General features: G+C 34.4%; 2 protein-coding genes across 4 annotated transcripts in view; one reads left to right on the top strand and one right to left on the bottom strand.

The window, feature by feature from the left end:
* Nucleotides 1-3,261: 3,261 nt before the first annotated feature.
* Nucleotides 3,262-6,497, top strand: LOC115238996. 3 transcript variants are annotated; one of them, XM_029813269.1, is made up of 2 exons: nt 3,262-3,388; nt 5,091-6,497. In XM_029813269.1, the coding sequence occupies exon 2, from the start codon at nt 5,400-5,402 to the stop codon at nt 6,417-6,419; it is 1,020 nt and encodes a 339-aa protein (XP_029669129.1). In that variant the 5' UTR covers nt 3,262-3,388; nt 5,091-5,399; the 3' UTR covers nt 6,420-6,497. The 3 variants fall into 3 exon arrangements, with proteins under 3 accessions (XP_029669129.1, XP_029669130.1, XP_029669128.1); XM_029813270.1 differs by having other exon boundaries at nt 3,268-3,388; nt 5,095-6,497; XM_029813268.1 differs by having other exon boundaries at nt 3,284-3,392.
* A 391-nt stretch (nt 6,498-6,888) lies between these two features.
* Nucleotides 6,889-11,183, bottom strand: part of LOC115238995 — a 15,845-nt gene continuing 11,550 nt past the window's right edge. The window contains exons 10-11 of the mRNA XM_029813267.1: nt 10,967-11,183; nt 6,889-10,408 (exon numbers count right to left, since the gene is read on the bottom strand). The exon at nt 10,967-11,183 is cut by the window's right edge and continues 15 nt beyond it. Coding sequence (XP_029669127.1) covers nt 9,966-10,408; nt 10,967-11,183 — 660 coding nt within the window. The 3' untranslated portion in view covers nt 6,889-9,965. The remainder of the gene's footprint in view (nt 10,409-10,966) is intronic.

The following is an 11,183-nucleotide window of genomic DNA, read 5'->3' as shown; positions in this document are numbered from 1 at the left end:
CACGACGGGAGCGCCTAAGCATGCGTTTTTTGAGACCTTTTCACGGGGTGGACATTCACGTGAAAGTGTACAAGAAAAAGCGGTGATAATAAGAAACCAGATCGCCCTGATCGATATATTTTTATGTTCTAATTATTGATCGCGGTTTCCGTTCGACGACTTTCCACTCCTTTCAACGAGCAATCTATCACTTTTGGGAAACCTCTCTAATTTTTTTTATTCATTTATTTTTATAATAATCTTACGAAACTTTTCTTATTTTAAATATTACATGTTGAGCAAGAAATGATAGTTAATAATACTAATGATAGTTAATAATGCTAGTTTTCCATATAAACTTCGCATCTATAAATGTAAATTATATAAATATATTTCATTTTTATATATTTAGATGTATACTATATTAGATATAGATATAGATAATATAATTAATAAATAATATTAAATATATAATATTATTAATTATAATATCTCTATAATAATTAATATATAATATTATGTATCGTGATACTTCTGTACCTCATTCCTCACTCATTATTGTTTTGAAACAAAATGCGTAATATTAAATATAATTTGTAATATTAAATATATTACAGTGATTATTCTGATTAATATTTATCGGACACACGCAAGAGCGTGCATCCACGTGCAACTGTCTCTGGATGCACGCACGTTTTCCGGATTGTCCCACACGCAATCGTACAGATCTCGGTTATCCCGTTGTGCGGAGTCATGCTTACAATTAATGTACGAATTGATTTCTCTTCAATGTCTTTCTAAAATACGATCGCTTGTTCGCTCGAACGAGCTTGCCATCCGAACGATCTTGCCGGAAGTTCGATGTCTCCAACGACGACGCACCATCCTCTGGAAAGCGGTGTCATAATTTCCGCATGAACGATTTATCAAGACAGCAAAGCGATTTTGTTGCAACCTCTCGTGAAAGTCCTCTCTATCTTTCTTGCGACGCATCGAAAGATGCACACACCGTTATAGCGTACAATCGCAGCTACTGGTAGTTATACTTTCTTGATGATCTAATTGCAAAACGAAGCTAATAATGATACTCCTGTTAGCATTCCGCATTAGATAATAGTGGTCCTTATGCGATCGTGAAGAAATCATTTGAAAGAGACACGGTAGTCGCGCGCGATTTTACTCTCTTATTCTTGCGCAAACATAGCTTAGCCCATATTAAAGTTTGTAATAATTTAAAATATTAGTCTAATAATGCGTTTCAGTATCGCCTCAATCTATAAATTATGTTATGAAATTATGTTCCATGATTTTTAAAATGTTGATACCAATAGTGTTGCAACAGTTGCTCTCGGCGCAAAATTAAAATTGTTCTACGAAATAATTGCATTATTATTTTTCTCAAAAGTTAAGTTTCTATATATTTATAGAAGCTTTAGAAAACATTTTGTATAATATACCGATACTTAGGTAAGAAAATTGACATTCATGTAATTTAAAACAGGTCGATAATAAGTTTCATATTGTAAATGTAAGATAAAAGTAGCCGACTCTTACCTCTCTAAGATTAAATTGACTAAATTAAGATTTCTCCGCGAAAGCGGCAGGTGTTTGCCCAAATATACGCTTTTCACTTAAGATCAGATTATCAACAACCGTTGATGATCAACATCTGACCGTACATTGTAAGAGATGACCTCGATATTTAAAGTGACTTTTAATGAAAATATTTCTCGCTTCATTTCTCAGCTCATTAAATTAGACGACGATGCTTGAAAATAATGCATAAAGCTGAATAATATTTTACCTATTATAATCTAGTCAAAATGATAGGAAAATCGAGAGACAGCACGCTCTTTCTTTGTTTTACGTATATTTCTTGATGGGGAATAACGTAATCTGCGAATGATTCCTTACCAATGATCGAACGTAAAGGTCGTGTGCCGAACCCACACGTCGTGTTTCTGCATCCAACAATAAAGATTGGCTCATGCGCAATCCTCGACGAAGACCCTGGGATACGTTTGCTCTCTGAGAGTTACCTTCGATTATAACGGGACTTTCATAATGGGAAGAAGGGTCATGTTTTCGTGAGAGGCAAGTAAAGTCAATTGACTACTACCATGAAAAAACCAGTCGAGTCAAAAAAAGCACATGTACGGAATTCCATTCCGAAAATATCAGCGTGCTTATTTGCTCGATAAAATGGTGAAGAAATAGCTTCTAAAAAATATCCTTATATTTTTACACTTCTCTTTTTTTCATTCACGACTTTCTATTATTTCTTCTTGCATGGTTCATACGGCAACCAGAGACATGCATTATTTGAAATAGATGCATTTAAAATGAAAATATAAAATGCAAAATGTTTTTTTTATATTTTGTATTTAAAATACATTTTCTTTTTAATCATTTTTTTCATTTCCATTTAAATGGTTTTTATCATCCATTTTTCTTGTACGCTAAAAGATTAATCGAGATATCGATAATAGCTCTAAATATCAATAAATCAAAACATTTGTGTAATACTGCATTATACTTGCTCATTGTAAAATGAATTCTAGATTAAATGTTTTATTTACTCATTGTGGGAAATAGTAGGCTCAACGCACACCAAGGCGGACACACACGGATACTGGCTCGTATTTCAATGTGCGTAGTCAACCTATTGCCACCATTCGTACTGGTAATGTATGTATCATGCAATAATGTCAGAGAATGCAGATGCGACTTCACGTAAGAAATAAGAAAAGATAGTAAAATCTAATCTAATAGATAGATATAAGAAATAAAGATAGTAAAAATAAAAACTTAAATATAAAAACTCTAAAAATATAAATATATAAACAAACCATTTTTATTTTAAAAAACTATATTAAAAATGCCTATTTTCCGTTTCCTATTTTAAATAAATGTCTGAAAACCATTTTGCATTTTGCATTTTTAAATGGAAATATTCCAATTATTTCGCATTTTCTATTTCAAATAAGTTCGCACACACATTTGATACATTTCTTATGGCAACAAATGAGAGAAACGACAAAAGGAAAATGTAAGTTGGCATTTGCCTTCTTATTGTCAAGATCGTTTTGCGCATGGGTCGTCAATGATGTGAACAAAGCTTAATGAAGGTTTATGTTCATCCGACGCTGCTCTCAGTTATCCCTTTCACTAAGAGTCGGCTGCGTGGGAGGTCATTTGGATATTCGTAGTAATTTCAACGAGGACTAGTTCTCGTAGTTCAGTCGCCACTCAAGTGTCGCGCGCGAGCGATCGCTTATCAAACTATTAGATGTGATTGCTAAAATCTCGTTCTCTCAAAATCGGAAATTCCAACGCTATGAAGAAAATTGAATGTGATTGATTCAGCATTATCAGTGAAAATCCTGGATGGATTCGCCAATGAAATAAAGTTTGTAAGATTTCACTGTACGCGTGTGTGTTTCTCCATAATATATAATATTTACCGTTAGATTTTTATTTTCGAAAAGATAAAGTTAGCATAACATCATGTCACACACATAAAGTAATTTTCTATCTTCTTTATGATGTTGAAAGTTATTTTTTAGAAATTCTAAGAAAATATAAATATTGTCAATTATAATAAATGAACACAGGTTAAATATTTTAAAAGGATTGGCTTTCGTTTATATCTTTTTTAATTTTCTAATCAATTTCAATGTTGTTGTGTAACCGTTCTTCACACTTCGTATAACTGCTGGATTTTGAAAAATAATTTAGACTCGTAAAAGTGCACAATATTACGTTAATTAATATATTTAATAGAATAAAATATCAGAAATAATATTTTACACTTTGTTTAATATTTGCTTTAAATATTTAATATATAATTTAAATATTTAATATTTGTGCATTTGTGCATTTTGGAGTATAAATTCATTATAAATTTCACCAAAGATTCACACAGTTTGACATGCTAATCTGACGTGAAAAGAAATGCCCGAGAAAAGACAGGCGCGCTCGTAATATAATTATAGTATCTCGTAATCAGTTACATAATGTTGGCATGAGAAAAAAAAACAAAAGATCGAGCGGCACATAACAACGACAACGTGTGTAGTCGTTGAACCAGTCACATAAGTAACATTATAATCTATATAAATATTATAATCCATATTTCGCGAGAGATAAAAGTCTATATTTCTCGTTTATTGCGATTCTGCATTTTTTACTTTATTATAATAATATAATCCTATTATTTTATAAATTGCTCTTTTATTATAATTTTTCTTTAATTTCATCCATTCTACAACCCAGTAAAATGTATTCCGGAACTCTCTACAAATAATCTTGTTCCATTTTTATGTTACTTATGACAGAAATGTTGATTACAATACAATGTCGTTCGCGTGTGAACGCCACTCCGCGTTGTGCTGAGACTTGCTGGATTCTGTCACGAGCGAGCGATTGTTATACGCAAGGATTGCGCAATGTGTCTATCTCGCGGAAAGCCGCGCGGAGCGAAATCCGCCGACGGGGATTTCAATTAAAGTCGAACGAGAAGCGGTTGCGATAATTGCTCGACCGGCCGCTGCGGAAGTTGGCTTCGGCTTCTTCTGCTATGCCATCAAACGTCAGCGAATTCGCGTTGTTAAACGTTCCTCGGGTTCGATACTGCCCGCGAATTCGATTGCGGGTTGCATATCCGGTATAATTGAATACGGAATGAGAGAGTGGCTGTGTAAAATCATCGCGATCGCGCATCGTGACTCGTTTGATTTTCCACAGTCGATCGCGCATTTTTTTTTCAGCCTTATAATTTAACTTCCAATCACTCGAATTAGCAGTCAACATTGCGCTTGGTACATATACTTATGTAACATTGTCTTGTTATACTCTATATGTAATAATTAAAATATCTTTATATAAAGTAAAAAAGCTATGAAAATATTCACATATTAGAGATACATCTTTTTTAATATGTTATTTATTAAATTAATAAAAATATGAATATCTTCTTATTCTCGATATATGATACGTAATGCACATTATTTTATATTCAAAATCCAGCAATAGTTATATTAATAAATTCTACATGACATTTTAATTCATTTGAATGTATTCATAAAACATTTTATTTTTATGATTTTCAGACAGATTTTGTAACACAACGATCAACTACTGCATTTCATCTACGAATGTTTTTCAATTCGACAGTGCAAAGCAAAAAGTGCGAGGATTATTTCACGAGCAGTTTCTGGATTTATCGTAACGGGAATTCTTATAAAAATGCAAACTTTTTTATGAATATATGGAACAATGGATTGTACGTGAATTATACGAATTTCTCTTGAACGCAAATGTATCGAATTATATCTACTATAATCCTTTTTTTGGATCGGTTTCTTTGATTTAAAATTTGGTGCGATCGATTGCGCGCGATTTAAGTCGAACAGAAGACAATGACGGAGAATGTATACGTCATAAAAATCAAGACAAAGCCACCGTTGTCGTCTTTATATCCATCGGAGCGTCGCTACTCGGCGTCGACGGTTGGCGGCATGTCCCTGATCCACTTCATTCTCGGGGCGATATCCCTCTTTTTGAGCACCGTGTCCATGTCTGTTCCGGGTCATATTTTGTCTCTCGCATGTCTGGTACCGTCCGTGACCGGCTGTCTCGCTTGGCGACGTTGGTACATCGACCGGAACATCACCATTTTCTTCTACGGTAGCCTCTTCTCCTCGGCGGTCGGGATCTTCTGCAGCGTCGTCATGATATACGATCTTACGGTGATTTTAAACGCTGAAGAATCCCAGCAGTCGTTAAAGATTCTCGACGCTCATCATCATCCTATCGATGATTTCACGAATGATACTCATAATGTAACATTATCCAAAGGCAATCCAAAGTTCATCGAAAATCATGATTCTTCGAAAATCGACAAATTTAATAAATCACTCGTTACTTTAGAACCATTTGAGTTCAACGTTTTTGAGGAAAGAATGATGATATCGAAAGGTACTTTCCAGGATGACGACACGATGAACATTACGGGATCTGTGAATTTGAAGGAGAAAAAAATGGCTGTCTGGCGTAGACGAGAATTCGACTCGAATTTATACGGAATACCGATGGCCATGAACGTTATAACAGCGTCTTGTCTGGAGGTACTCTGGTCACTGCTAAGTGCGCAAATTGCGTTCAACGGAATGATGAATTTGCCGGAGAGCGGTAATGCCGTCGCTGGTTCGAAGACGACGAAATTGCCGTTGCAAAAGAGAAAACCCCCTGCACCCAAGCCGGATATCTTGAATCACGATCATCAATTGTCGGAAAGTCTACAGAACTTCACTACTTTGCAAGGTCTCGCTGGTCTAGGACCGCGACTACCCTTGCCGGAATCTAGCAGAGAATTTAGGGAAAGGGTTGAGAGGTTCTTAGCGAATCAGGCAACGCATAGAGTCGTTGAAGGTGCTTGAAGTTCATAATTTCATTATGAACTCTCTATATGAATTTTGAAATATTCCAAAACATTTTTGCTCTCGTCCATTTTTCCTTAATAATATTAGAATATCTTATTTAACATTTTTATTGATATTAGATATCTCGGATAGTTCTGATATAATTGATATTGAATATTCCTATTGATATGATAGAGATAGAATATGATAGAGTATGATAGAGAGGTAGTACTCTAGCGATCTCAGCCTCTTACACCTTGTACTTTGTTATTACATATAATTCTGTTTTTGGCATAAATATACATTTTATGTTTAATAAAGATATATACTTGGTACATTTATTCTAATGATTTAAAATAATATATTTTTTTAATTTTTATGTGACGTTCACATAAAATTGATGGCAGATTCATATCGCAGTGTCTCCAACAATAAATGTTACTAATTAAAAATTTATTATTATTTATCATATCAGACTGTCATTTGCGTTGTCAGATGTACATGTATTTTTGCAAATTGTTTAATTAACATACCAATTCAAACAATGAATATAGATACTATAGATAAATCGAGCATTACCGACGTATCCTAGATAATTAATAATGTATTAGCGTATTTTTTATATTAAATTCTGTGCAAATGTGTGTATGTGTGTGTGTGTACGATTGCGTCGTCTGATTAATTAAGCGTTCCTTCGTACGTCGGATTTTATCCGCCGTGTAAATCTCAAACATACTGCCCCGTTTAATGTAAAAATGTTTCTCTGGAAACTCTGATAATATCTACGAAATGTCACAACTTGCTTGATACGAAATTATGAAACATATGAATAAAACTTTATAATTTTAATAAATCGTTAAAATAGTTAATATTAGCGTTAGAAACATCGCATTTGTTTTTCTGAATGATAATATTTTTGACGATGAATATAAATTTCAATTCATAAATATACTGCGCACAGAAACTGATAGTATTATATGCCTCGCTATCGTTTTTCATGCATACGGACATTGTGAAAGTTTAATAACTCACATGCGAAACAATCTGATATTGGCCAACGAGGCTGTCGGAATTTACTAAGGAGCCGTCGCATAACAATACCGCGTTTGAAAGCCGTATTCCTTGCGAACGCTTTCCTGTATATATCTCCGTGTTTCACTATAAAATTCTTTTGCGATGCATAAATTTGAACGAATAAAATAAGAAATGTCATATATTTGCGAAATAAATATTTTGAAAAAATATAGCAAGATAAATATTATTATTTTCAATCATATATTTGACATTCTCTTATATATGCTTACTATGCAATAGGGGATTTCCGTATTGGCTACAATTATCACATGTTGAACAATTTGTGTGTGACAATATATGAAGAACAAGTCCCAATTTGAGGATAGATAACCGTTCGTCGCGCGTGTAACTTTCTTCGCAAAATCATCCTTTTATTCTTAATCATTGTTAAGTACATTGTTCGACGTTTGACGCGTCGGACTTGCTGTGATCCCACGGCTCACTCTTAAGGTACACTTTTCATTCACTTATTAGACGACATTAAGCTAACGTGCACGCTACAATGTGTCCTTTATCGGATGATAAAATATGCATTTCATTTACATGTTTAACATGTTCTCTCGAGCGGCCGATAACGAAAATAGACAACCGACGAGTACCTTAATTAATTCGATTGATCTCTCTATATTGTCCTTGGTCCACCTGAATTGTGATTTCCGAAAGCGAGCCTTCACTATCTGAAAACGGCGTGACACTGAAATAAAGAGCATCAGTAAGCACGTTGATAATGTAATTGTTAACCAAAAGGTCCGGGTAAAATTTTCAATCGAGGCGAAAAAATATGAAACATTCTATAGATATTGAGAAATAAATTAAAATTATGTATGACGATAAAACGCAAAAATTAAACTCCTGTTATAAATATAGTTTCTTACGATTACAAACATATATCGTTTGATCATTAATCGGGGATGATCGGCAAGTTATATAGCTAACATCCAATTGGCAAGAGTAAAGCACACTTTTGTACGTGATCTATACCGTATATCCAACAAAGAACAATTGCCGATTGACCGGCAATTTTAACTTTACCGTATATACGCAACAAATATATATATATATATATATATGATTTTAAGTAAAAATACACTTATTACTACTACAAGTCAAATGCAATAAATAGCATAAAATGGCGAATGGATTTCCGATGAGAGAAGTGGACATCTCTTTCTCATAAAATAATACATCTGCTCGTTCGCGGATACATTTTCAACAAACTATTCGGCTATGAAACTAGTATTCTCTTTTTCAATCTCTCTCATTCGATCTCTTTCTATTTTCTCTCTGTAGATAATTTCTTGACTATTCTTAGTACACACTATTATTTATTATTACGAACAACATGAGCGACATCGCTTAATATGCAAAAATACACAGAATTTGTCGCGAATATTTCATCCTACTAATATTTTTACCCGACACTTGATCGTAATTTAATACAATCGTTCAAGCTGCTTCATTAATTACATTCACTGTATACTTTATGTTGAACACAAGGAATTTTTATGTGTCTAAACTGTTTGTCTCAAATCACATTGCTTGATTCTATCGATAATCAGCATACATCTCATCACTTGATCTCATTTTATTCATATATGTTTACGCGCGCGTCTTTCTTATTAAATATATATGAATATAACTTATATTCAACCGACAAACTTCTTACAAAAAGAATTAATGGCGGTTCATAATGGCAGTAATCTCGAGGTCATAGAAACCGAGATTCGCACTTATATTTGATGTTATCGCAGTTTATATCACTATGTATCTTATATCGAAGTCTCTCTCTCTTTATCTCTCTCTCTATTTCAATTTTTATTATATATTTTCTACGGTATGATAATGATTCTTTGAAATCATTTCATACTAATGACGCAGATGTAGAGTGTAATGTCCGTCGAAAAGATGAAATTAATAATTATTAAATAACTATTATTTATGCAAGAAAGTCGTAGAAGTACTCATTACGTCGCGCGTCGTACACATATCATTTAAAATATTTAAGAGGTACGAAACGTTCTTAAACTAATTTCATTAGAGCAACATAGTTTATTTCGGGAGAAGAAGAATCGATGAATATGCGATATCGACTGATACGCATTTCATCTCCAGATCTTTCAGTTTCACACTCTATCGATTATAAATTCAGCGCATTAACAATTTAGCTACATTTTAATTTTTTTTTTTTTTTTAAAGCGAACTTACCATCGTACACGTTATCCGACTAGGACCTTATCTGCCAAGCTCAAGCTCTACCGTCTCTAATATTTCTATTCCGGCAATTAAGTTCCAAGCAAAACTGCAACCATCTGCTTCGTTTGCAGAGAAAAACAACACCTATACACGATCGATCTAAATTACGTATTCACAGATCAGAAACTATTGTCGCATTTTCTTCGTTACGATCTAATTATTTTCACTTCCTCTCGCGAGAACTCAGTGATCGTTTGTTAGTTTTTGCTGTCATTAAAATCTTATAAGTATCTAAGATCACACGTTCACTGGCCGCACGTTGTCATCTGATTGCTGTTGCTCGCCACTCTGCCAACCAGAGTCGGGGGTCGTCGAGTCGCTTAAGCAACATTGCGGCGTTTCCTCCTCCTGGCTGTTCCTGTAATCCCTGTAATCCCTTTCTCGCGCTCTCTCGTTCTCGTCCTCCCGGAAGTAACCGGAACTAGCCGGACCCTCCTGTAACTCTTCGTCATCCTTCGACGCGTAATAGGAATAACGGCCCTGCTGAATCACTTCGTACTGTGCATCGGGAGCGAGAAACGGTCCTCTGGCGTTCCTCGGCTCGTCGCTGTTCGCGTAATTGTCGACAGGAATGTCACCATTGTCCGCAGGCAGAGGAAGAGGCAGCCGGGATCTCTTTGATAGCTGACGCTTGCCCAACCTGGTCGCCAGGTAGTCGGCACCTTCCGAACGTTCCGCACCTAAACGTACCAAGACAAAAATAACACTCTAAAGGAGTGCATCCTGGCTTTGAAAATGAATAATTTAGACATAATATTAAAGATTTTGGCGGCCCTCTTGTAAATAAAAAATATTTTTATGGAATTTGTAATAGTGAAAGCTTACTTGTACAGATATCTCACCAACTCCGTAACATTTTCTTTTCAAGAAATTATTAAAGAGATATAGAGATAGATATAAACTTTGTTTAAAAATTTTATTGAATAAAGAACTCTCTCTCTTTTATATTATGTAGGAAATAAAATTTTAAATACACTGTAAGAGAGATAAACAAAATTTTAAATGAAACAGTGATTAAATTTATACACATTTTCTTAAAGATCTTATTAATTTAAATATTTTTTATTACAAGCATTTTTAAAAATAACTCATTGACAGTTACAAAAGCTTTAAGTAATATTCGATAAAATTTAAAACAAAAATTATATTGATATCTTTAAGGATTTTTTTTAAAAAACAACGTGTATCGAAGTTAATGAACGCGACTTGATCGTAAGTAGAACATTTTGGTGTAGTACCTTCTTTCTCCACAGCCAGATCGTAAAAACTACTCTCGGGTCCGCAGCATGAAGATACATCACCGAAATATAGCTCGCTCTCGGACTGTTTCGGGCCGGGATTCGTTTCTTGCTGAAATGCTCCGTTCTCCACTCCCTTTAGCGGCTTTCTAATTCTCCTACCTTTAACGGTTCCATCATTCCCGCCTTCGGGATCCGTGCTGTTGGAGATCTCCTC

This window comes from Formica exsecta, unplaced genomic scaffold (assembly GCF_003651465.1).
Source record: "Formica exsecta isolate Colony F162 unplaced genomic scaffold, ASM365146v1 scaffold363, whole genome shotgun sequence".
NCBI classification, from domain to species: Eukaryota; Metazoa; Arthropoda; class Insecta; order Hymenoptera; family Formicidae; genus Formica; species Formica exsecta.
The sequence above is the reverse complement of the archived record's forward strand: the minus strand, read 5'-3'. Positions and strand labels throughout refer to the sequence as shown.

Coding starts and splice junctions, on each gene's coding strand:
- LOC115238996 (XM_029813269.1), top strand. CDS start 5,400: ATGACGGAGAATGTATACGTCATAAAAATCAAGACAAAGCCACCGTTG.